This window comes from Camellia sinensis, chromosome 2 (genome assembly GCF_055761805.1).
Source record: "Camellia sinensis isolate YWXY chromosome 2, ASM5576180v1, whole genome shotgun sequence".
NCBI lineage: Eukaryota > Viridiplantae > Streptophyta > Magnoliopsida > Ericales > Theaceae > Camellia > Camellia sinensis.
This window is the reverse complement of record NC_138962.1, coordinates 122,740,553-122,766,452: the sequence shown is the minus strand read 5'-3', so window position 1 is coordinate 122,766,452 and position 25,900 is coordinate 122,740,553. Positions and strand designations below refer to the sequence as shown.

The window sequence follows — 25,900 nt, the reverse complement described above, 5'->3', positions numbered from 1 at the left end:
TAGGTGATCCATAGAAGAAATGAACGGTTGTGAATATTTTACAATACATGACAAAGTAGTATTACATATAAATGAAGTGAAAGCGGAGTTAGTTCGGGATATTGAGGAATTGGATGTGAAGGAATCCGGGAGGGGGGGGGGGAGGAATTTAAGGGATAAGAGATCATTGCTCAGGATGAAATTGGAAGAGCTTGTTTTTAGGGAGCAGATTTTTTGAGGACAAAGAGCTAAATTAAAAATGGGCTAAAGATGGCCATGTTGATTCTAGATTTTTTTCATAGGATTGCATCGAGCAAGAGGAAGAAGAATTTCATCAAAAATCTAGAGGTGGGGCAGGGTGTGGTGGTAAGGAGGAGCCTATTGTTAAAGAGATTTACAATTTTTATTTAAATCTCTATTCTGACAGGGGAGTGGATCATCTAGGGATCGAAGGTCTTAGTTGGGCTCCTATGGAGTCAGCGACAACTAGTTGGCTTGAGAGACCCATTCATGAATGTGAGGTGAGACAGGCTGCTTTTTGAGTGTGAGAGATAAGGCCCCAGGTCCGGATGGTTTTTCAATTACTGTATTTCAAAATTGTTGGGATATTGTGAAAGGAGATCTTATGAGAGTCTTTGGTGAGTTCTTCGAAAGTGGGGAGGTTAATTTATGCACCAATGCATCCTTCATTTGTCTAATTCCCAAAAAAGGAGAAGTCGGTCAAGATTGGGGATTTTAGACCAATCATCTTAGTTACATCACTCTACAAAATTCTAGCAAAGGAGCTTTCTAAGAGACTTAGGGTGATCCTTGGGGAAACCATTTCTTCTACACAGGGTGCCTTTGTGCAAGGAAGGCAGATATTGGATGTAGTCTTAGTGGCTAACGAGGTAATTGAGGAGTATAGGGGATTACATAATGAGAGTGTTGTTTTTAAGGTTGATTTTGAAAAAGCATGTGACCATATTGATTGGGGGTTTGTGGATTTCGTTTTGGAAAGGAAGGGGTTCGAATCTAGATGGAGAAGGTGGATTTGGGGGTGCTTGTTGTCATGTAATATGTCGGTCATTGTGAATGGCAAGGTTGGGGATTCTTTTAGAGCATCGAAGGGTCTAAGGCAGGGTGATCCTTTATCACCATTTTTGTTTATTCTAGTCGCTAATGTGCTTGGGTCGGATTATTGATAAAGCTGGGGATAAGGGTGTCATTGAGGCCCCGTTTGTTTTTAGAGGTAGAATGGAGGGAATTCATAGTAAGGAGATTAATAGTGAGGGGATTGTTAGTGAGGGGATTGATAGTGAGGGAATTAAGTAAAATTATGTTTGTTTTGATGATACTTGTTAGTGTAGGAATTGTTAAATTATTTTTATATAAAATAATAAAACAAATAAAAAAATATAAAAAATTAAACATTAATATTTAAAAAAAAATTCTCAATATATAAAAAATAAAAAAATAAAAAAAAATTTTAATCCCCTCACTATTTTTCTAATATCATCTCTACCTCCTCCATCTCAATCCCCCTTCCAACCTCCATCTATATCACCTCCTTCACCCTAATCCCTTCCCTAACTCTACAAACAAACACAACACTAAATAATCTCACCTCCATCCTAATCCCCTCCCATCTATTTAACCCCAAAACAAACAGGGCCTGAGGGTTTTGTGGTGGGGAGGGATAGAATTGGAGTCACTCATTTGCAATTTGTAGATGATACTATATTTTTCTCATCAAAGGAGGAAAGTAAGGTGAGTAGTTTGCTAAAGATTTTGAGAATTTTCAAATTGTGTCAAGCCTCAAGGTCAATCTTAGCAAGAGCAGTGTTGATAGCTATGTGCAAAGGGTGGCAGACATGTTGGGATGTTCCATTGAATCTTTTCCCCTCAAATACTTGGGAGGAGATTCTAGATTGACGTCCTTTTGGGAACCTGTTCTTATCAAAATTAGGAAAAGATTGAAGGGATGGAAGCGAGCTTTGTCGTCTAAGGGGGGACGATCTACTTTGGTACAATCTGTATTAGACTCTGTTCCTATTTATTTCTTGCCCCTATTCAAAATTCCGGTTAGCATTGCGAGGAACATTGAGAAATTGATGAGAGATTTTCTTTGGGAATGGTGTGAAAAAGGTAAAAGGGTTCATTTGGTTAAGTTGGAGATTGTTTCTCTCCCTAGGGATAAAGGGGAGCTATAGGGAATATCATTGCTAGGAATATTGCTCTATTGAGCAAGTGGTTGTGGAGATTCCATGTTGAAAGTGAATCGCTATGGTGTTCGGCTGTTAAAAGCGAGTATGGAGTTCATCCCAATGGAAGAAATTCTAACGTGGTTAATAGAAGAAATTGTCGTTAACCGTGGAAGTCCATTTCTCGCTTGTATCAACTTGTGTCTAACTTTCTTTCATTGAGAGTGGAAAATGGGGAGAGCATCCATTTTTGGGAGGAGGTTTGGTTAGGGGATATCTCGTTTGATGGAGGTGTTAAAATCCACCTACTCTCCACCTACTTCACCCACTTAAACCTACTCCACTAAACCTAACCCACTACACCACTACCACCTCACCTACTCCACTAAACCTAACCCACTACACCACTACCACCTCACCTACTCCACTAAACCTAACCCACTACACCACTACCACCTCCACTTCACCTACTCCTTACCTACTACACACTCACCCTCTTCTATATATAGGAATCATCATCTTGTAATCTATCTATTAATATATCAATCAATAATAATACATACAATTTATTCTCTCTCTTTCTCTATACATTATTTCTTACATGGTATCAGAGCTGGTTTAAAACCTAGTATTTTCGCTTCCCCGGCGGGCGGCAACCTCACCTTAGCCGCCCGCCGGACCTCAACCTATTCCGCTGATAAAATCAACAAAGATTTGTGCAACTGTAGTCATGTGTGAGGCTGATGGAGAAGAATTCTTCACCTCATATGACGAGACAGTCTGGAACTAGAAACACTGCAACATTCTGCTCTGGAATTCTGCAGCAGCTAGATTATAGCTTGGTTGAGTGCCAAGCTTTGGTTCTTCCACCCACTCTTGAACTTGCCCAGCAAAGTGTGAAGGTTCATGCTTGTGTTGGAGGGACTAGTGTGCGCGAAGATCAGCGCATTCTCTCCAGTGGGGTTCATGTTGTTGTTGGTACTCCTGGTCGTGTGTTTGACATGTTGCGGAGACAATCACTTCGCCCTGTTTACATCAAAATGTTTGTCTTGGATGAAGCTGATGAAATGCTGTCACGAGGTTTTTAAAAATCAGATCTATGATATTTTCCAGTTGCTGCCACCCAAAATCCAGGTTGGGGTGTTCTCAGTTGCTGCCACCCAAAATCCAGGTTGGGGTGTTCTCTGCCACAATGCCACCAGAGGCTCTTGAAATCACCAGGAAATTCATGAATAAGCCTGGAAAGAGAAAAAGCTCATGCTAGGATTTGCGAAGTGATTCGCTGCAGGAATTTTGGCTTTGGATGAAACCCTTACCATACTCCACTCATTCTCTCCAACTGTTCTAACTTTTTATTTTTATTATTATTATTATTATATCAAATAATCAATGCACTCATGTTCCCCACTAACAGTGTCCACTTTTGACCCAAACCATTTTCAATCCATCATTTCTCCTTCACCTTTTGCACCCCACTCACCGACTCTCTCTCCGCTTTATCACATGGGTTTGTCCCTCTCTCTCCTCCATTTGATTTCAAAAATCACTTATTTTTATTTATTTTTTCCAAGTCACTTTTCCTCTTTTTTAAATACCCCACTTTATTTTGAAACAATCGCACTGATGTTTTTCATATAATCCATCTATAAATATTTTTTATCTATTTTCTTTCTCCCTTGTTTTCTTTCATTTTATTTTTATTTTTTCAACAAAACACTCCCAAAACAAAAAAAAACAAAAAAAAAAAAAAAAAAAAAAACAACAACATTTTACAAACTTGTCATTTCTTCATGCCGGGGATCAACCCCGATCAGCATTTTACACCATAAAAAAAAATAAAATAAAAAAAAAAATAAAAATAAAAAAACACAAAACAAAACAAAACACAACCAACACAAATCGGAACAGTGGGATTTTTCTTCTCGCCTATTCCGCCGGTCTTTTCTTCTTGCCACCGTCTTGGGCGGCCCTTGCCGGTGTTGCCTCCGTGTTTCCCACTCCACTGGGCATGATCACTACTCCCTGCTCCTCCACTGCAGCATATGGCGGCCCTCCAAATCGGAACATAAAACTGGCCTTCCGCTTCAGCTCCTTGTTTTCCGCCTTTAGCACACTTATCTCTGCTCGCGCATCCTTATACATGCGTTGGAGCAGAGCCAGTTGGGCGTTTAACTGCTGCACCTCATTTGTCCTACTCTGCAGCCGGTTCGACAAATTTGTAACCGCAGTCATGGTTTCCACACATGACTTCAAGGTATACTGATTGGCCTCCACATCCGACTGCACCGCCATTTTTTGCTCCACCGACCGCATCGGAAAGTTCAACGGAGCAAAACCAGAGGTGTTTAGTTGAGGTTCACTGGCCACCGCACCAGTTATTTCTCTTGTGGACTCGTTCAGTTCTGGAAAGAGCGTGAGCAGACCACGGGAAGAGGAGGCCATGTTCTGGGTAGCTGGACGGGAAGAAGAGGTCATGTTGCTGAGTGTTTCAGAGACGGGTTGGTTACAGAGTATTACAGAGTTTCTTTCTCAGCAAAGGAAGAGTTGTTTTCAGAGGATTTTCAGAAGTTTTTTTGTCTGCCTCAGCCTCAGCATCAACCTTGGTTAAATAGCGAGGCAGCCACGCGTATCGCGCGCCACTTGACGCCAGACGACAAACGGGCGCGCCAGTCAAGGCTCTCACGTGCCTCGCCATCATGTCCGGCACATCTTTTTATGACTTGGGCTCGCCTTTTGATGGCACGTCTTTTTATGGATTGGGCACGTCTTTTGATGGCATGCCTTTTTATGGATTGGGCACGCCTTTTGAAAGATTGGGCACACCTTTTGAGGGTGCGACTTTTTAGGGGTCCGACAAGACTCTGTAAACTGTCCCGACATTTGATTCCGGTTAGCTTTTCCAAGGGTCCGACAAGACTCTGTAAACTGTCCCGACATTGATTCCGGTTAGCTCCTTCATGGGTCCGACAAGACTCTGTAAACTGTCCCGACATTGATTTCGGTTAGTTTCTACAAGGGTCCAGCAAGACCCCGTAAACTGTCCTGCTACAACGGTCCGACATGACCCCATAAACTGTCTTCTACAACGGTCTGACACGACCACACAGTGTCTGCTACAACGGTCCGACATGACCCCGTAAACTGTCTGCTACAACGGTCCGACATGACCCCATAAACTGTCTTCTACATCGGTCTGACACCGCCATCCAGTGTCCTCTACACCGTTATGACACCACCATACAGTGTCCTCTACATGGTTATGACACCCCCATACAGTGTCCTCTACAACGTTATGACACCACCATCCAGTGTCTTCACCAATGGTCTGACACGACCATACAGTGTCACCTATCCTCTTTTATTTTTATGTATTTTCTTGTTTTGTTACACTCTCCAAACTCAAGTTGGTTAGTTCCTATCCCCCTTGAGTTTGCGGGGGGCTGTTAAAATCCACCTACTCTCCACCTACTTCACCCACTTAAACCTACTCCACTAAACCTAACCCACTACACCACTACCACCTCACCTACTCCACTAAACCTAACCCACTACACCACTACCACCTCACCTACTCCACTAAACCTAACCCACTACACCACTACCACCTCCACTTCACCTACTCCTTACCTACTACACACTCACCCTCTTCTATATATAGGAATCATCATCTTGTAATCTATCTATTAATATATCAATCAATAATAATACATACAATTTATTCTCTCTCTTTCTCTATACATTATTTCTTACAGGAGGTTTTCCTCTTCTTTATCAGTTGGTTCGTTCTCGAAATGTTTCGATAGCGTCGGTGGCATGCTCTTCTATGGCACCCACCTCTTGGAATTTTGACTTCCTTAGAAACTTAAATGATAGGGAGGTTGCTGAGTTGGCATCTTTGTTGGTATTGCTTGATGGGGGTTCCCTCTCTTCCTCTCGTGACATTAGGGTTTGGAATCTTATTTTTTCAGGGGTCTTTTCCTGTGAGTCCTTTTTTGATAAGCTTATTGATTATCCCTCTATTCCTTTGTTTCCCACTCATAAGAAAATTTAGAAAGTGGTCGTCCCTCATAAAGTGAAGTTTTTCATGTGGTTTTTAGCTCAAAAAGGGGTCACAACAAATGATATTTTCCATAGAAGAAGACCAAATCACTCTCTCTGCCCTCAATGGTGTGATGTGCAAGAGGAATTCGGAGGTAGCGCAACATCTATTCCTTCATTGCCCGGTGGCTTATAGATTATGGCAGCGTCTATTCAGCTTCGGAGATGATCAGTGGGTTGCTCTGCGGGAATGCATTCAAATGATTCTTGTTAGGTTCAAAGGATTTGGGAGCACCAAAAGAGCCAAATCACTGTGGTCATGCATTGTGTTTGCTATTTTTTGGATTATATGGCTGGAGCGAAACACAAAACTCCTTGATGGCAAGGAATCAAATGACAAGGCTTTGTGGGATAGGGTGGAATATGAGACTTTGTTCCCCTCCTTTTAATGGAGTCCCTTTGTTCTTGATCTCAAGGGATTGGGCTGCTGTTTGCCATCCCTAGTGCTAGAAGCTTTATGCTATTGTTTTGTTCTTTCTCATCCTTTGTATGAGGACTTCTTGTCCTCTTTCTCTCTCTTTTTTAATAAAATTTTGTTGATGCTCAAAAAATAAAAAATAGTAGTACATGTAAATCACCAATGTGTTGCATTTCTATTATTACTTATGATAGACATGAAAAACACACCACAATGCACACACAGTGTATATACACTGAGTACACTCCCCATTGCTTTGGTGTTATTAGATAAAAATAAATTTTAAATTAAGAAACTTAGTATACAATTGATTAATGGGCTTCAAACATAAAGAAAGCATAGAGAATCTAGCTTTTGTTTGCAACTCTAGGTGGGCACAAGAAACAACTTCTGTCCTGTGCATAGAAACTAACACTTCTTGTTGAATCCTCTACACCAGGGGACCCCTAATTATCATGAATTTCAAAATTTTATCAACATAGAATTATGCGACTGGAGGAATAATGGAAAGACATTAAATTTTGCATCAGAACTTAAAGGATTGAACATCATCATATCCTGGTCGATCTAAAAATGTCGAACTTTTTGCTTTAGTTTTAGGAGTTCTAGATGTCATGTCTCTGTATGCATATCTATTCCCATATTATATTTTATTATGTGCACTTTTTTCATCTGTGACTTTGTGTGTGCACCCTGTTCATTTTGTTTGTCTCTGTGAAATGTGAGGTTATTTTGGTTTTAGTACTTAAAGGGTAGTTTAGTCTGATAGTGTGTAATTAGGACTTTAGAGTTTCTTCAGATTCGGAATGTCATATAGTCACACCCACAACATACCCTTGCATACTACGAAATTTTTCATAACATTGGACCAATACAAGTAATTGGTCCTATCTAAACTTATGCTAATGATGCGTATCTTGTCGTCAAACACATGGTTGTTAGAATCACAATTCGATATGACAAATCGTGCTGTTGAATTGGAAATTGAGTGAATCATTTTTGTTTACAAAATGCATGAAACAACATCAATTTTGCCAAATTATCAAAATATATAGAAGAAATTAGTTATATCGATATACATGATTTTATTTGTACATATACAACTTAGTTATATTGATATTTACTTCATTTTAAACATTGTGTATTTTTTATATGTATATAAAGATATAAAATTATATATCATATAGAATAAAATGAATCTTACGATTCACAATTCAATATTTTAACAGAACGATTCACAATTTGATTTGCAATTTGACAACAATGGTCAGACATATTGCAAATAGAGATGAAGACTACGGTCATACAAAGGATGGTCACCTGAGACAAAGGAGTCGAAGCCAGGCCACACTAATGGGTCAAGTCAAACCAGCACCTACCAGAATAGATGGGTCGAATCGACAAACCAAAAGCCAAAGCAAGACCAACTGGGTCAAGCCTACAAGAGTCCAGCCACGAAGATAGTCAAACCAGGAGGAGAGAACCACCGATTGATCACAAGCGAAGGGCAAAAAGATGGGTACTAACCACTGATCGACCAGAAACAAAGAGAAAGAAGGTGGGTCAAGGACGCAATCCCAAACGAGACGAGAGGGAGTGGATCACAAACCAAGTAGTGATCTGTAGCAAAGAGAGACAAGATAGGTCGCGAACCACAGGGCACTAGGAAGATGGCATGAACAAGGTCAAACGAAGTATGAACAAAGTTTGCAAGAAAGGTTCGACTACACAAGACCAGCTGAGTGCGAACGGCAACACTCCGACAAGAGGCCAGTGACGAAAACAAGATAACTAGGGTTGTCAATGGTCCTGCCCTGCTGTAATACCATGATTTTTTTTATTTTTTTTTATAAATCCTGCTGTAATACCATGATACAATTGCAAAGGTAATCAGATGATTATGTTATTGATTATCAAAGTAAAGTACAAGTTAAATAGGCAAAACAAAGAAATCCCAAAGCCCTAATTACACATTGTTAGACTAAACTACCCCAAGTACAAAAACCAAAATAACATTATTTCACACTCTCCATGTGAAACAGGAAGCCCAGACATGAGGTGGATGCAAGAGCTAGATATACATTGTTGCTCTCATTGCGAATAGCTTGGGCTTTCACAATAACTCACTGCTCAACATTCACAAAGAAAGAAAGAATAGTATTGTTATATCATCTACAGGACTAAGAAAAACAAACCCCAGGGCAAAGTAATTGCAATAATTCAAAAAAATCTACTTGAACACAAGTAGCACAAACCTATATCCAACAGGAACCCCATTTATCCATGCGTGGAAAGCAGAGTCAACAGCTTCAAAGTGTAGGAATATCCTACGACCTATCAAACACAAATGGAAATGTTGCAAAAATTAGTTGACAGAAAATTAAGGACACACACCTGTATGTATGCGTTTGTGTGTGTGAATGGGAATTACTAAATCTGCACTCTTTCTGGATAGAGCCACAGCCCCTCTTTCACATGGTGGGGCCCACGCACGTGAGAGGGAGTGCTACAGATTTAGTGTTCTCCATATGAATTTATAACAAATTTCTGAAGACAATTAAAAAATTCATATATAAACAATTAGCATAATTGAAGACCGCATGCACAACATGGTGCAAACACACAATGCATTCAGTTTCATATTTCTTAAATGAAAAAAAAAAAAAAAAGCAGCAAGACTAAAATTATTTTTCACAAACTGAAATATAGCATTTTATTTATAAAATGGAAGTCATCTACATAGTTTTATAGTAAACTTGACAACTTATATTTACTATTTGAATACATATCCAACTAGGCATATTGGACACCTATCCTACAACCTTATGGCCTAACCCAAATGTTTGGTCAGACACTTGTAGTTTACAAATTTAGAAGAGTAACATGTGAAGCTTTACACTCCTTACACCTTCACGATTTCTTCAAAGTCTAGAAAAATGCCGAGGTTTGGATTAACCCTCCCTGACAACCAACTGCATAAAATAGCCAAAAAGTTTCTATTCAATCTATACAGGGGCTGATCTATATCCTGCAAAGCTCTCTTATTGCATTATCCCCAAATGAACCACATCAAGCAAAAGGGTTGCAATGCCTCTGAAGCCTCCAAGGGCAAACCCAAGACATCCCAAAAGCATCAATGCCCAAAACTCCCTAACAATAGAACAGTGAAGGAGAATATAAGGCACAATCTCTCCCTCTTGCTTGCATGAACAACACTAATTTACAAAAACTCGACATATAAAAATCAGAATACCAATAGATAGAATCATCTCATAAACCACATTCAACACAAAAAACGCCACCTTAGTAGAAGCTACACAACACCAGAACCAGGTTCTAGTCGAGTGAAATTTGCCTCCACTCTATCCCCCATAAGACAGACTTCATCCCAAACTTCTATTTCTGAGAAATTGCAAATGTCATCCTGCTCCTCCCCTGCTCACTCGATAAACCAAATGGAGGAGCTCAACAAACTCATCAGCCTCCCAATTTCGTAAGTTCTTCCCGAGGGGAATGTTCCAAAACACCTGATTACCACTCTCCTAACATAGGCTGCAACCTGACCCTCCTAATCAATAGGGATGAGTTGAGAAGACATGTAAAAAGTGCTGCATGAGAAATCTTATGAGTAATGCTACAATGACTATCTATTTCTACCATCTTATCTAACCATCGGATTTGTTAGTCGAATTGTCAGCACTACATTGAAGATACACCCATTAAACCAATATTTCGTTGACAGTAAAAGATGGTAAGCAGAAAATGGTATAGAAATGTGGTAAGCATAGCATTATTGAAATCTTATTGTTAATATTAATCATAGCTCTTACATGTACATAAAATTATTTCTCCAGCAACTAAGTGACACACCGAGCTGATGTAATAATGTCAAAAAACTGGTGTCCTACAAATTTTCCTGAATAATAGTCTTATTTTTATTTTTTGATTAGTTTTAATGGTTTTAGGTGTTGAAGAGCCAAACCTCAAAAAAATTCTTCTTTCTATAAGAAAATGATATTTTTTTAAAAAAATTGTTGAAAAGTATGTTAGGCTTACAGTTTTCTTTGTCTTTTTCTCTTTTTTTCATTTTTTCAATATGGATGAGGCTTTAAGGTTATTACTTTTGAAGATGTGTTCTTTAAATAATTTAAGTAAGTTTTTTAACTAGTAAACCATAGATTTTCAATATATGGCGCCAATGATAAGGGGAGGAAGTGCCATGCACAGACAATGTACACCAAAGATATACACCCTATATAAAATTAAAAGACATTGAATTCTTCTCAAAATCCACAAGTCTATATCAAGGGACGTCATCATCATATCTATTGCAGAGCTACATAGTGCCAAAATGTTTTTGTTCAAAGCATGAACAAAGTACATAGTTAAGACAAAGGTTTCAATCAAATCAGTCACTCCAATCACAAGTCAAATTTATTTTCGAACCCCGTCAAAATAATTAGACTAGAACAATAAGGGCATGTTTGGCAACATTTATGTTTACAGTTTTCAGTTTATATTTACAATAATCTTGAAAAATGTAGACAAAGACTCGAAATAAATCAAAGCACTTTGAGTCGAACAAAGGAGACTGACACAACTTAAAGGCCAAATGGATACCTCGAACCTCTTCGACGAATCTAGATTCAAATCAATAGTAATTCACTAAGCTTTGCAAAGCTTGAAGATTCAACCAAAAGCATACACGACTTGAAAACGAAATCCATTTGTGGATTAGGGCTACAAACGATTGCAAATCAACTCTATTATCACTAGGGGTGCAACTCAAATTGGTTTAGTCAGGTTGAGAGATTGCCTAGGCCCAACCTACGTTACACAGACATGTCAATTTTGGCGAAGTACCCGTGTCAACGCAACGCAACACGACGCGGGTACAGGTACGAGTATGGGTACGGAATCAGAATCTGGCTGGGATACAGAAGAAAAGAAGAAGTAAGAAGAAAGATGGCATACCTGCAATTAGGGCTACGAAAACTACGATTAGGGCTTCGATCTTCTTCCCTCGATCTGTGTTCTTCTCTCTCTTCTCTCACTCTCACTCTCACTCTCACTCTCAATCATCCTCTTTGTCTCTCTCTTCTCTCGCTCTCGATCATCTTCGTATCTCTCTTTCTCTCTGTCTCAATCGGCTTCATCTCTCCCTTCTCTCTCTATTTTCTTCTCTCACTCTTGATCCAACTTCTCTTCTCTCTTCTCTCTTTTCTTTTCTCTCTCTTCTTATATATAATATAATGAGAGCAACTCCTTTCGTCTTCCAAGAAAAGGTGTACTGGCTCTTGAAAGTTGTCACCAACAAACTAATAAACTCTTACCTTTTCATCTACCAGTCAGAAGTTAAAACAACTAGCATCCACCTACCAATTATATGATAATAAATATAATTAAATCATATATAATAAAAAAATAAAAATTATAATAAAATCTATAAAATACATCATCTATTTTCTATTTATTTTAACATAATTTGTTATTCCTTATTTACTATATTTTTATTATTTATAAGTAAAAAAATAAATTATATAGATAAATTAAAAATATTATCAATAAAAATAATAAATATATTTTAAAAATAACTATTTAACTCAACTTTATATAATAAATATATTTAAAAAATTAAATATTTACCGTATCCTAGTGCCCGTATCCCCATTTAGATCCATATCCATGTATCCTCAATTTTTAGTATTGAAGTGTCCGACCCCTAGATATGCACCCGCACCCACACCCGAGTCCGTGTAACGTAGCGCCCAACGTAAGTTATGCTAAGAGTTGGCCAAACCCGCCCAAGCCCTACTTGCAACCTCAACTTGTATGCCCAAGCCCAACCAAAGCATAAAAAATTGAACTCAAACTATACATGAATTGCCCAAATTGCCCGGTGAAGGATGCTTCAAGAAACTGCAATTGACTAAAGCAAAAAAGTTTGATCTGCAAACTAGAGTCTGTATGTCCTTGGAAAAGCATAATACATAAAAAATATGTTACAAGCCAAAGTCTGGGTAATGACTTCAAAAATGAAAGATGCACAATGAATCACTATGGTGTGGAAAGAATACAGATATACCAGCATTAGAAATAGTCACGCAATTGGCAGTAGAATTTGACTACTGCACCGACTACAAATCTTATTGTAACTTAACAAAGTATAGACGTAACATACAAATGAAGTTATGATAAACTAATGCCCTTATGACATTCAAATTTATTTGTAGAATGGATTGGATTCAAATTGCCAAAGTTCCATTTAATTGATATTGAAAAAGTAGAAAGAATTCTAAAAAAGAGGACAGCCACAGGGAGGGTATTCATTAATCAGCTCTAACTACAAGCGTTCTCAATAAGTTCATACCTTCCCATTCTTTTGGAAGATGAAAGTATGTCCTGTAGCAGCCCGTAGGATTATCCTCTGGAACATGAGGTGGATCAAGTGGAAATGGATATACAACATTTGTGTAAATAGGCTTATCAAATCCATGCATTTGCCAATTGGAAGGAACTGTTCCAATTAGAAAAATGAAAATATATAAGAGGTTGTAAGAAAAGCACTCGAAGAAAAAGATATTCCTACTCAAACTTGAAAAAAAAAACTCATAATACATACTTAGTTGTTGCACACCACAACCTTATAAATGCTTCCATCAGGTAAATTCACAATGCCACATACTTAATTTAATGGCTATACAAAGACTATGCCACAACTCAAGAACTGGAGAGCTGAGCACAATTTGAAATCTGGTTGAAATAGAAGTACACTAGTAGCTGTACAAATTTAAGCACTTGATAATGTAGAACAATTTGATAATTTTATACAATTAGCATCAATTAATGATTCATTACTCCAACTCTTGGCGTTCAAATTAGGTCACCTATATTCATAGGCCCATCACATGCAGAACCATTGAAGTTACTGCCAATATATATATATATATATATATTTCGTCGGAGTTGAACTTGCAAGACACATGAAAGTGTTAAACTATTTCATATTTGAACAAGCACTAACACATTAAACATATACTTTTTATTCACATGCACACTCGTTCTACTTTCTCAAATGACAGCCCAATTTTTTAGGTGTATGGTCAAAGTTCAATCACTTGATAATCCCCATATATCTTGGGATCAATGAAACCATTTCAAAAGCTGGATGAAAATAAATGTATTTAAGAATAGAATAAAATTTGCGAGCAAAAATCAATGCTTGACGAGCATATTGGAGGAATAAAATGACAAAAGGAAGACACATGCTCACACACACACAGAGAGTAGCCTTCGTTTTGCTAATACTTGATTCTATCATAAAACCTCGCGCCTTTTTTTACCTCTCTTCATGTGTACTTTGAGCTTAATCCATATAAAAATGCCTTTATTGATACTGATTGGGTGCATGTTATGCAAAATGAGTTATCATCTCTCGCAAAAGCTTATACTTGGAAGTGGGTCCCTAAAACCCCAAAGAACGCCATGTGTTATAATTATTTGACTTAGTTTTGTTTCAGCCTTTTGTGGGTCTCATTTCTGTATTCTTTGCATCGTCTTGATGCTTTCTAATAAAGGTTGTTTATTTATCCAAAAAAAAAAAAAAAATACCCTAAGTCAAATTAACCATCTTACTACACAAATATTTGAGGTAAAGCTTAGAAACGAGGATTAGGAAGCTCGGAATATGTAAATTTCACTATCAACCACTAAGACCTAAGAACTAGTCACCTCTTGAACATAGCAAGCATGTATTACATCAACAGTATTTTTACATAACATGACCGATACTTAATTTAATTACCTTTCAATACTCTAGAGATAGAAATATGAATTGATAAGATGAAACCTTAGAAGATGAATACAATTAACAAGGAGTTTAGCAGTGAAAGACGTACCTTAATTAAACAAACTCAAGAAAGAGAATACTTGAAGATTACTAAGAGTTAGGGGCCACTTCAAGTTTAGAATTTGTGAATGCTTGGGTGTGCCTATGCACTAATTGAGGAGCTTAAAAATCTTAGACTAATGTGCTCGTTATTTTAATATTATATGTCATTTTGCTAATCGGGATTAGTGTTAATTAAGTAGGATCAGTGAACCCTAATCGTTAAGCTAAGCAAGATTAAGATAAATCTTGATTAATTAGAGACTAACCTTAATTAATTATAGCTAATATTGATTAACTAAGCTAAGTAAGTGAGATTAGGTAAATTGGTGAGGCATACGAATAAACTAAGAAGCACAGACACTTCTAAGAAGGTGACGTATCCATGTCGTGTCCATGTCGGGCACCGACACTCTTAGGACACGTGTCCGACACTCTTCAAAACGTGTCCTATTTTTTAAATTTTTTTAAAGAGCCGGACACTTGGAGGACACACATGTCAATTGCTTAAACACATGTGCCTATCGATTAGACACATGTGAAACCAATTATAAGTTTAAACAAAACAACTTAAGATTCAATAATAAAACAAAAACCATATAAATTTATAGGAATTAGTGTCATATTATATTTTTTATTATCTTTAAATGACATTCATATATATAACATATAATAAATATATAAAATTATATATTTCTTGCGTGTCCCCCACATGTCCTGTCCTGCATTTTTTGAAAATTAACGTGTCGGCGTGTCCGTATCGTATCCGTGTCGTGTCACGTGTCCATGCTTCTTAGCGAATAGATGATGCATACGCCTCCCTTTTTTGTCCCAACTCAACTATTGCCTTATATCTAACCTTACACAAACAAAACAAGAAGAAAATATGTAGAGTCAAGAAGAAAGGAGAAGAAACAAAAAAGAAGGAGAAGAAAAGAGAAAGAAGGAGAAAAAAGAAGAGAACTTGAGGAACGTCGCCGAAAATTCATCTTTGATCAATCGAAGGTAAGATTCTAACCTTAATTCTTGTAGTAATAGAATCAATTTGGGTTAATGATTAAGTTATAGAAGAAAGAATGAAGAAAGGATGAGTAAGTTGGAAAACAAGATAGGTAGCCTAGATTTTTGTTATTTTGATCTTAATTTTGATGCTCTTGTTGCACAATACCTTCATATTTTCAAGTGAAATCCAAGGGTTTTACAAGTTCAAATTTATGTTTTGGAAGGATAAGCAAAAAAGGTTTAAATAAGAAATAGAGTTTATGAATTCTCGACAAAAAGCTAAGTTTGATCCTTGTGCCTTAAGAATAAATCATGTCTTGAAGTTATTGCTTTAAAAGAATTATATTTCCATGTTTTCCTTTAAGTTTTAGAAGTTTTATAACAAGTTTTTAAGGTCCCAAGCCCTGAAAATGAGAAGAGATAGTAAGAACAAAGGCAAATTTCAAATAGCACAAAAATAGCCATTCCCGCACGGGCCGAAGTGATTCCCGCACATGCAGCCAAACCCTCCACAAATCAATTTTTGATTCTGAAATAACCGCACATGCCCTCAGATTTTCTGCACATGAGACAACTTTCCCACACCTCATCCCACGTGCCCTGGCAAGTGCGGCAAACAGGGCATTCGCCCGATTTGACCATTTTTCGCTTGTTTCAATGCACCGGACCTTATAGAACTTATTTTAGACCTAAAATAGAATTGAATAGAGTTTAGAAACTAATTTTTAATAGGAAAATTAAGGAACGAAGTTTAGAATTCGGTTAACGCATTTGTTTTTCATTACACATGCAGCAACCCCTGCTCCAAGCCTATTTCAAGTTTTTCAAGCCTTATTTGCTTAGGATCCTTCCACGCTTGCATTTGACAATTAGTGTACACATGTTTAAGACTTGAATTAAACCTAGAATAGTACTTGACATTTGGAAGAAGTTTAGAAAAACGTTTAGCTAAGTTTAGGCACTCAAATTGTTATGTTTGTGCATGTAAGCTAAGTGCTTCAATGTTTTGTTCTTGTTTTGTGTAGGTTAAACTTGAAGGAGAATATAGCCTCATTCACGGAGCCATTTGTGAGTAGCAGTGTAGTAAAGTTATGTTTGTTAAACTATGATCTGAAATGCAAAACCTATGCTATGTTTATGAAAGATATGCTAATGTTTTACCATGAATGAACAGCCTATACTCTTGTATCATGTATTAAGATGACACACTAGATCTTGTTTTATTATTGAGAAATCATGCCAATAACCTCTTACTTGCTAACTGAGCTCCTTTTGCCACTTGTTGTGGATTCTTGATATTCTCGGACCCCTTGGAATGTTCATCGCTATGTATATGTTTGCAAGTTAAGCTTTGTTTAACATGTACAAATTATGTTATGTTTGAACTATGATCTTGTGCTTGGTTTTATTAAAGTTCATCGATATTCATTCATTTACAACTTTACTGTATTACTATTCACTGGAGGATGGCTCACCCCTCTCCCTTATATCTATATATATAAGAATTGCTTTGCTCCATGAGGCTTGTCTTTTTTTTTCCTATTTTTCCCTTCAATTTGTGTTCATATTTTCTATTTTCCCTTCAATTAGTAGGTAGAATTAATTGGGTGGAGGGCTTTTGGAAATTATGCAAGGAATTTGCGTTAATTTTGGTTTGACTTAGTAATTAGAGACCATCAAATAATAAAAAAAAATACATAAAAAAATAACTACCTATAATTTCAGAGCCATTTTTTTTAAAAGTGATTTTAGAGTAATTGTTTGTATAGTTGTTACACTCTTAACTTCTGAATATTATATAATCAACATTTATAGAATTAAATATCAGTCATCTAAAAGAAAACTGCAAAAGTATTTTAGATAACTACAATCGTAATAAGGACACATGTTATTAACCCCACACCCAAAAAAATTTAAAAAAATTTAAAAAAATAAATAAATAAAAATTGACCTTTATAACAAAAAAAAAATTAATTTTAAATTTTGTCAATTAAAACTCTATATCATTTATGTAACAACCTAAAAGTTAACACCTACTATATCACATAATTGTGGATCGAATTGTGTGAGTTTTTTTAGGTCTCAAACATTTTCCAATAATGTGATAAGAGAGTTTGGTTCCATATCATCGTGTATGTAATTACAACTTGACACCTATCATGCCATAACAAATTGCAAGTACATAATTACTATGCCATATTATTGTGGGTTAAATTGTGAACACTTTTTGAGAGTATTAAAAATTTTCCTTATCCATTACAATTTACAAAAATTGTTCCTTATTTCTTTCCCAAAACAAAGATTCCTATCAAATTAAATAATGTTGCATATTATACTATTTTAATACTAAATTGAATAATATTTTAGTTAGCATGTTATTATAAAATTTTTCATTACATGATTAATTTAAATCACCACGTGGATAATGCCATATAATATTTTGTATTACTAATTACTTAGCTAAAATTGTAAATAAGTAAAGCATATTACATATGATATAAGAAGATGTTAAATATATTTAATGTACATATAAATGTACATTAAATAAATATATATATATATAGAGAGAGAGAGAGAGAGAGAGAGAATTTGCTTATATATATTTGGAGAGTTTTATGAACAATATGTTCGACGAACCCTACAATATAAACTGTTCAATTTATTTAATCTACTATTCCATTCACTTTGGGAAAGAATTTGCTTTTTAACATAATAATTTCAAATAATATTTAATTAATTGAAATGAAGGTTGAATGCCATTAAATTGAAATGGAATTATGCTTTTTTAAACTCTACCAAATAATAACTCCATTATATTCTGCTTCCATTAAAACAAACATTACCTTAAAGTTAAAAAAAAATAAATAAAATAAAAAAATTGGCCAACTTGCCTGTGCAAGCACGGGCCTAATTCACTAGTATATATATATATATGTAGGTGATGAATAGTCCGGGTACGAAGTGAAGTTGATTAGAAGTCGATCTCGTGTGCTTGTGCTGGTTTTGTAAAAATATGTCATTAAGTGCTGTATTTTATTTTATTGTTTAAGTCACGTAATAATGTAGATAACAATCCAAGAGAAATGTATGTTTTCATTTCATATAATTATGCACTACTCTAAATGGATGTTTCAAATGGGCTTAATATAAGCAAATATTGATTTCCGCACTCAAAAATGGAAAATTTGCCCCAATTATCATAGGAGTCCAACTTGTTTTGAAAGTTAGGCCTTTGGTAGTCCACGACTACTAGCCAATCACTACACTACCCTGTTTGGGGCGGAATGGGGTCATGAGAGGGTCCCCTTGCATGCATGTAAGAACCTTGCTAGGTGTAAGAAGGCTCACTATTTACAAGGTTAAATCCCACATTGATAGATCACTCAAGCTCCATAAGAAGCAATTGGTTGCCAGGGTTTTTTCTTAAGAGTATAGGATTCACCATGAAGTGACGTTAGCTCATGTAGCTAAGATGACCATAATTTGTACTTGATTTCTGTTGTTGCAGTACGTCAATGGCTTTGTTTTCAACTGGATGTCGAGAATGTCTTCCTCAATGGGCATCTTGAAGAGGAAAGTTTATATTCGCCCTTCTCTAGGTATTCTCATTCTTATGGTTATGTTTGTCATCTACAACATGATATTTTTTACCCCACATAATCTCCTTGTCTGTTTTATGAACACTTTCAGTCAACTTGAGTTTCATCCTAGTGCTCATGATTATGCTTTCTCTATCCATCATTCTACCGTGGGAAAGGTTGTTTTGTTGTTCTATGTGGCTGACACGATCGTTGTTGGTTCTAACTTTGGTGCTTTTGTTGAGGCGATACGTCATTCACTGTGCCACACTTCCTAGTGATAAGGTAGTTGATAATCCCACTGAGTTACATGTCAAATTTGTTCTCTAATAATGTTCCCCTTAATGATCCTACTTTGTATCAAGAGTTGCTTAGTTGTTTGGCTTATCTTACCATGACTCATCCTAATAATGCCTATGTCGTTCATGTGGTTTGCCAGTTTGTCTTTGCACCTCATTCTACATATTGGGCTACTCTATTACAAATTTTATACTACGTTTGTGACACTATCTTTTAGAGCTTCTGTTTGTTTTCTTCTTCTTTGACCCTTCGAGCCTATACAGATGTAGATAGGGTTGGTGATGCTTTTAATCTCAAGTCCACTATTGATTTCTGCATTTTTCTTGGTGGTTCTCTTATCTCCATGAAAGCAAGAAACGAAATGTCATTGGTCATTCTATTATTGAGGCCAATTATCATCGTAAAACTTATGCTACAACTAAGATTGTTTAGCTCCATTGGATTCTTTCAAATTTGGGTGTCTCATTCACCTCTTCGAACTCTCCTCTAATATGATATAGCAAGAGTGCTATCAAGATTCCCAATAACTCTATCTCCGGTTAGCGTACCAAGCACATCAAGATTGATTGCCATTTTATTCGTCAAGATCTTCAGTCGGGTGGTATTGATGTACCTTTCATCTCTTCCTCCTTGCATATTGCAGACTTCTTCACCAAGACTCGTACTTCAACTCGCTTTAAGTTCTTATCTGACGAACTCTCAATGCAAACAAGGCTTACGTCGTCATTTTCTTTTTCTGTATTTTGCATTTTCTCCTTTACCTCTTTTTGTTATTTTGTTGTTTCATATTTAAAAAGGATTTTTTTTTTCTTTTGGGTACTTTTGTTACATTTTCTTAGGGATTTTCTTATTTTTGTTTATTGTTAAAACATTGTAATCGTAGCGTTGAGGTTAATGTAATATAAATTTGCTCTCTCTAACTAATATGGTATCAAAGCTCAAGTTAGGGGAGGTCTTGGGAACAAGTCTCTCCAGTTGCATTTGCTTCTCAACTGCATTATGATTCTCTCTATGCCTCCTTGCAACTCCACATGCAACACGATGTTGAAATTGAGGGAGTGTTGGACAGTTTGATAAACATTGTTAGGCCCTGTTTCCTAACAACTTTAGCTTTTGGAACTAGTGGTGGCCTAACAATATTTTAAAACAAGAAAAGTCAACAGCAAAGAGCAAAATGGAAAGTTTGATATACATTGTTCAACGTATTTCCTAATATATAGGATCAACACATGGTAGTGTTGTTAAAGAAAAGTTAACAGCAAAGGGCAAAAGGAAAACTAATATACAAGGTTGCATGTGAGAGATAGTGTTGGATAGTTTGATATACATTGTTAAACCTATTTCCTAATAGATAAGAGTTAACACATAGCAAAGGGAAAAAAGACAAATGATATTGTACTTACCTGGTAAGATTTCCCATGTAGAATCCTCAAATGCACTATCATAAAATTTCAAAGGAACACTGGTAGGATTTTGAGCCAAGAAGAATTTCCAATATCCGGACAAAGACTTAATAAAAGGTAATCCCTTGACCCAAAAAGTAGCACTGTCAAGAGCTCCAGAAACAGCATCATCATCCCAAACTGCTGACTTTGAAACCAGAAAATCCACTCTATTCCGTTCATACCAGTATCTCAGAGATCCTATCCATATAAGAATAGATAATTCAGTGAATGAATTGTAAGGTTATATAAGGTTCAGCATGTAAGTATTTAGATACTGGCATCTTCATGTATTAGAAAGATCCAAGTATAGCTGTCCTAAGACCAATGTTATTGGACCACGTTCGGTAGTTTTACAAGATATTAACACAGCGTCAAACCCTCCATTAAATCACATTCACCTTCCTCATCATGCACTCCAATTTGTTCTTCATGTGTCACTTTCACCCTAATACCCCTCATCTATACACAGTAGATGAATAAAAAATTAGCGGGGGCACAAAATTCAAATGCAACCAACATGCACAAGTTGAGATTCAGGTGTGTAGTGTACATAGAAGTGAAATGAGATTCTAAGATGCTGCTGCCAAAACTTAAGGTCTGCTTAAGCTGCACATAGTAACCATGTAAATGTAAATGTGCATAGTAGCCATGTAAATGTGCACAAACAACAACAATAATTTCAACAACTATAAAGAACAAACTATATCTAATTATAGCAAATTAAAGTAATTTAATTTAGCCCCAAGAAACCTCTTAAAAATTACTATGAAATGCATAAAAGCTGCTAAGCTAGGGGCATTTCTCAAGGCTAGCTCAGGACACTTCTAAAACAGACAGGACAAGAAAATGGGCTTCCTTATATCTAATTGATCACACTTGTAATGTGTCTGAGTACATTTCCAGAAGAAGAAGAAGAAACAGTTTAAATACTCTGCATATAATGGGATTCCTTAAAGTAATCTACAAAATGGCAACCATCTGTCATTAGGGCATGTACTCCAAATATAACAATAAGAGCTTAACAATAATGAAGCACTAAAAAACTGATGGTAGACCTAAATATGTCATCACTTCTCCCTATTTGGAGTCCGTAGAGATGTCACTTTTAAGTTCTGACCTTCAATAGGAGTAAGAAGAGCCTATCTTCTCAAGATTGGGGTGTTCAAGTGTGTCTGCATGCACACATGTACATTCATGAGTGTGCCTCCTACTGCTCATGGTTTTGGACACATGGTACCCATTCTTGTAACTTTTGTTACATTTTAGTCATCAGGGCTTTTCTATATATGGATTAGATGTGATGGAACGCTGATTGCGAGATATAACAGAAGTGTCAGAAAATCAATTTGGGTTTATGCCTGGCAGGTCAACAATGGAAGCGATTTATCTTTTGAGGAGAGTAATAGAAAAGTTTAGAAAAAAGAAAAGAGACATTCATATGGTGTTTATCGACCTTGAGAAAGCATATAATAAAGTGTTTCGGGATATAATATGATGGGTGTTAGAGAAGAAAGGGATAACAAAAGGTTACATTGATGTGATTAGGAATATGTAAGAAGGGGTGATGACCACTATTAGATCGCCTGCTACAGAGACAAATGAATTTCCTATCACTGTAGGGTTACACCAAGGATCGATCTTAAGACCTTATCTTTTTGCTTTAGTTATGGATGAGTTGACGAGAAATATTTAGGATGACGTGCCATGGTGTATACTTTTTGCAGACGATGTTGTGCTAGTGGATGAGACTAGAGAAGGAATTAACACAAAGTTGGAGATTTGGAGAAAAGCTCTTGAATCTAAAGGATTCCGGACAAGCAGAACTAAGATAGAGTACATGAAGTGTAAATTTAGTAACAGTGACAATACAAGCAAAGGAGAAGTAAAGATTGAGAACCAAAAACTGCCTAAGAGTGAAGATTTTCGTTATTTATGGTCGATTATCACAACAACGGGGGAGATTGATGCGGATGTGGCCCATAGGATTAAGGCGAGATAGTGTAAGTGGAGAAGTGCGTCTACTGTGCGATAAACGAATACCCACTAGACTAAAAAGTAAGTTCTATAGAACGGCTATTAGACCAGTGATGTTGTATGGGACGGAAGAAACAACGTGTAGATAAGATGAGTGTAGCTGAGATGAGGATGCTCAGGTGGATATGTGGCAAGACTAGACAAGACAGAATTAGGAATGAGTGTAGTCGAGAATGGGTAGAGTAGCACCGATAGAAGATAAGTTAAGAGAGAATCGATTGAGATGGTTTGGTCACATTCAACGGAAACCAATAAAGGCAGTAGTGAAGAGATGTGATGTTGAAACGGTAGATGGGAGTGCTAGGGAACGGGGTAGGTTTAGATTAACGTTGACTAGCGTTGTAAATAAAGATATAGATCAACTTAATTTGACAAACGAAATGACCTTTGATAGGGCCACGTGGAAAAGAATGATTCATATAGCTGACCCCATTTAATGGGACTTAAAGCTTGGTTTGGTTTGGTTTGGTTTATTTTGTAACAGAGAAGGTGAAATACCCAAATTGGAGGTTAAAAATGGTATAGTTAGGAAGACTTAGGCACGTGAATTTCTTTGTTAACTACCCAAGGGTTAGGGAGTCTTCTTTTGAACTTCGAGAACAAGTAGGCACAGCACCTGAGACATTATTGCATGACATGAGCATCCATTTGTCCTTGCTTATTTGCCTTGCATTGCACTACTAGTTGTGATGTGATTTTCTAGGATGAAAACATAGAAAATGCATGCTATGGATAGAGAGAACTTTAGAAGTATTAACTTCTTAAATATGTACTAGGAATTAGGGGAATGGTTTTAACTTGAAGTTGAGATGCTATGAGATGTTCTAATCCCTAATCAAGGTGCTTAATAGTTTTAACTTTTAATGTATGGAGTGTTCCTAAGTATTGTACCAAAACTTAATTAGTAGTAATTAATTACATTTAAGCGAGATTAATTAGAGTTAACCTTGATTAACTAAGCTAATGAAGGAGGATTAGGAAGTAGGTGAAGCATACACCTCTCTTAGATGGAGATCAACCGAAGAGAGACAAGTGTTTCTCTCTATTATAAAATGAAAAAAATGAGTTCGAAGAGAGAAATTTCTGTGGAGAAAATGAACAAGAAGAGAAGAGAAACGAAGGAAGAATCAAGTTCTTGACTTAGAAACCAATCCTAGATAGCTAAAAGGTTAAATTTCTTTGAATATTTCATGATAATACTTTCATAACTAACAAAACCTAAGCTAGAATTGATCTTTAATAGAGATTGAATGAAGAAATGAAGAAATATTAAAACAGGCTAGGCTAAGGAAGGAATTGGTGGGAATCCTTGTTTTTGGAAGACAAAAAGTTTCGTATATATATGATAATTCATAAGTTTCATGTGATTTTCAAGTACTTTGGCGTGACAAATTTCATCTTTTCATGTGTTGAAATGGTGAGAATTGGTGTTGCAACAAGTTGGAATTTGTAGCAACAAGAAGCAAAATCGCCTGCGAAAATCCGCACGTGCAATACCTTACCACAACACGTGCAGCACAAGGCCTGCGAATGTGGTCCAATGCACAGAAGGGGCTGCTTAAATCCGCATGTGCGGCCCAAAGTGGGGTGGTCCATTTCACTCCCTTTTTGCCCCTTGACACACCGAGCCTCAATTCAAGCACTTGTAACTTGAATTAAACTCAGAAAAGGTTTGGAATATCACTTTAAGACCTAGAACTAATGGAATAGAGGTCAGGTTAGAAAGGAACACTTGAATTAGTCTCAAATAACTTAGCATTGTCTTGTCTTGCATAGTGTGGACATGTTCCATGCGCCCACCCTCAATATCCTCTCGTTTTGGGGAGGTTTGTCCAAAGTACTCCCGTCTCTTTCACAAAGTGCAATGTAAATCAATGAATGACTAGATTTGGCAATGCCGGGAAATTCCACTTATCCACAGAATGTCATATAAAGTTCAATCCACTTAGACTTGGAGTCCTCACTTAATTTTTTGGAGAAACTAGGAAACCCCAACTCCGAATAAATGCAGGAAATAAACCTCATTAGAAGGAATTAATAGAGGTCAATCAATGGATTAGGTGAAATGGGTGCTCACATTAATAACCTCCTTTCATGCCTAAACTCCCGAACCAAGATTTCTAGTTGTGACAGATCAGTGGCCTAAATTAACATAGTTAGGGCTTCCTAATTACGTGGTGACTCCAAGTTCAGCAAATCAGCCATTATTTGGCAATTTGTAGGCAAAATCAAATTGTGAAAATACTATGGTATATTGCTAAATTTATACCTCAATGATTCACATACATTAAAGGGTCAAATCCAATGTGTGGTTGCGCCGAAAAGCATGGTATCCACAAGGCGTTGGATAGTTGTGTATATTATAGGGTGAAGCAAAGGCTAGTGCAATTTCTTATTGCCCTTCGAGATCAGTTTGAGCTTCTTCTTGGTGCTATTTTTCATTGTTCGCCTTTGCCTTCAGTTGATGGAACAATTCGAGAATTGATAGCCAAGGAAACTAATTTCAAAGTTGTCGATAGTATCTCCTTCTCAAACAGTATTTGCTACTACTCCTGCTCAACCTCCATTATTACCTACTAACCTTCACTTATTCAAGTCACAGGAAACTCAAACCCCATGCTGCTCAAGACGAGTGCAATTTTTCTCATTAGAAGGGCCACTGGAAGCATGTGTGCTCTAGATTTGCACACCAAAATGCACATCAGACAAGGCTAGCTCTTTCTAGTTTTTGTCATGAATCACGATCACCTTTTCAGTCTACTTGTGCTGCCAACCGTTCTCATCCTCCAGCAACTTTTGCCACACCCACATCCAACAACATTTCACCTTCCACAGCACAGTCTATGCTTGAGCAATTAACTTACATTCAGTCCATGCTTTTGCATCGTCCTATGTGTCCCATGCTACCTTGATTATTACACCTTCATTTTTACATGGTCTCATACCACAAGTACCTCTAATACCAGTTAAATATG

At 36.7% G+C, this 25,900-nt stretch overlaps 1 protein-coding gene across 4 annotated transcripts in view; it reads right to left on the bottom strand.

Moving 5' to 3' along the window:
• Positions 1–25,900, bottom strand: part of LOC114271052 (glycoside hydrolase family 2 protein) — a 99,286-nt gene that overhangs the window by 70,012 nt on the left and 3,374 nt on the right. For 2 of the 4 annotated variants that reach the window (XM_082915536.1, XM_082915537.1), the window contains exons 3-6: positions 21,290–21,350; positions 20,850–21,089; positions 13,049–13,195; positions 8,934–9,012 (exon numbers count right to left, since the gene is read on the bottom strand). In XM_082915536.1, coding sequence (XP_082771662.1) covers positions 8,934–9,012; positions 13,049–13,195; positions 20,850–21,089; positions 21,290–21,350 — 527 coding nt within the window. The remainder of the gene's footprint in view (positions 1–8,933; positions 9,013–13,048; positions 13,196–20,849; positions 21,090–21,289; positions 21,351–25,900) is intronic. The other 2 variants (XM_082915538.1, XM_082915539.1) reach the window with 1 other exon arrangement.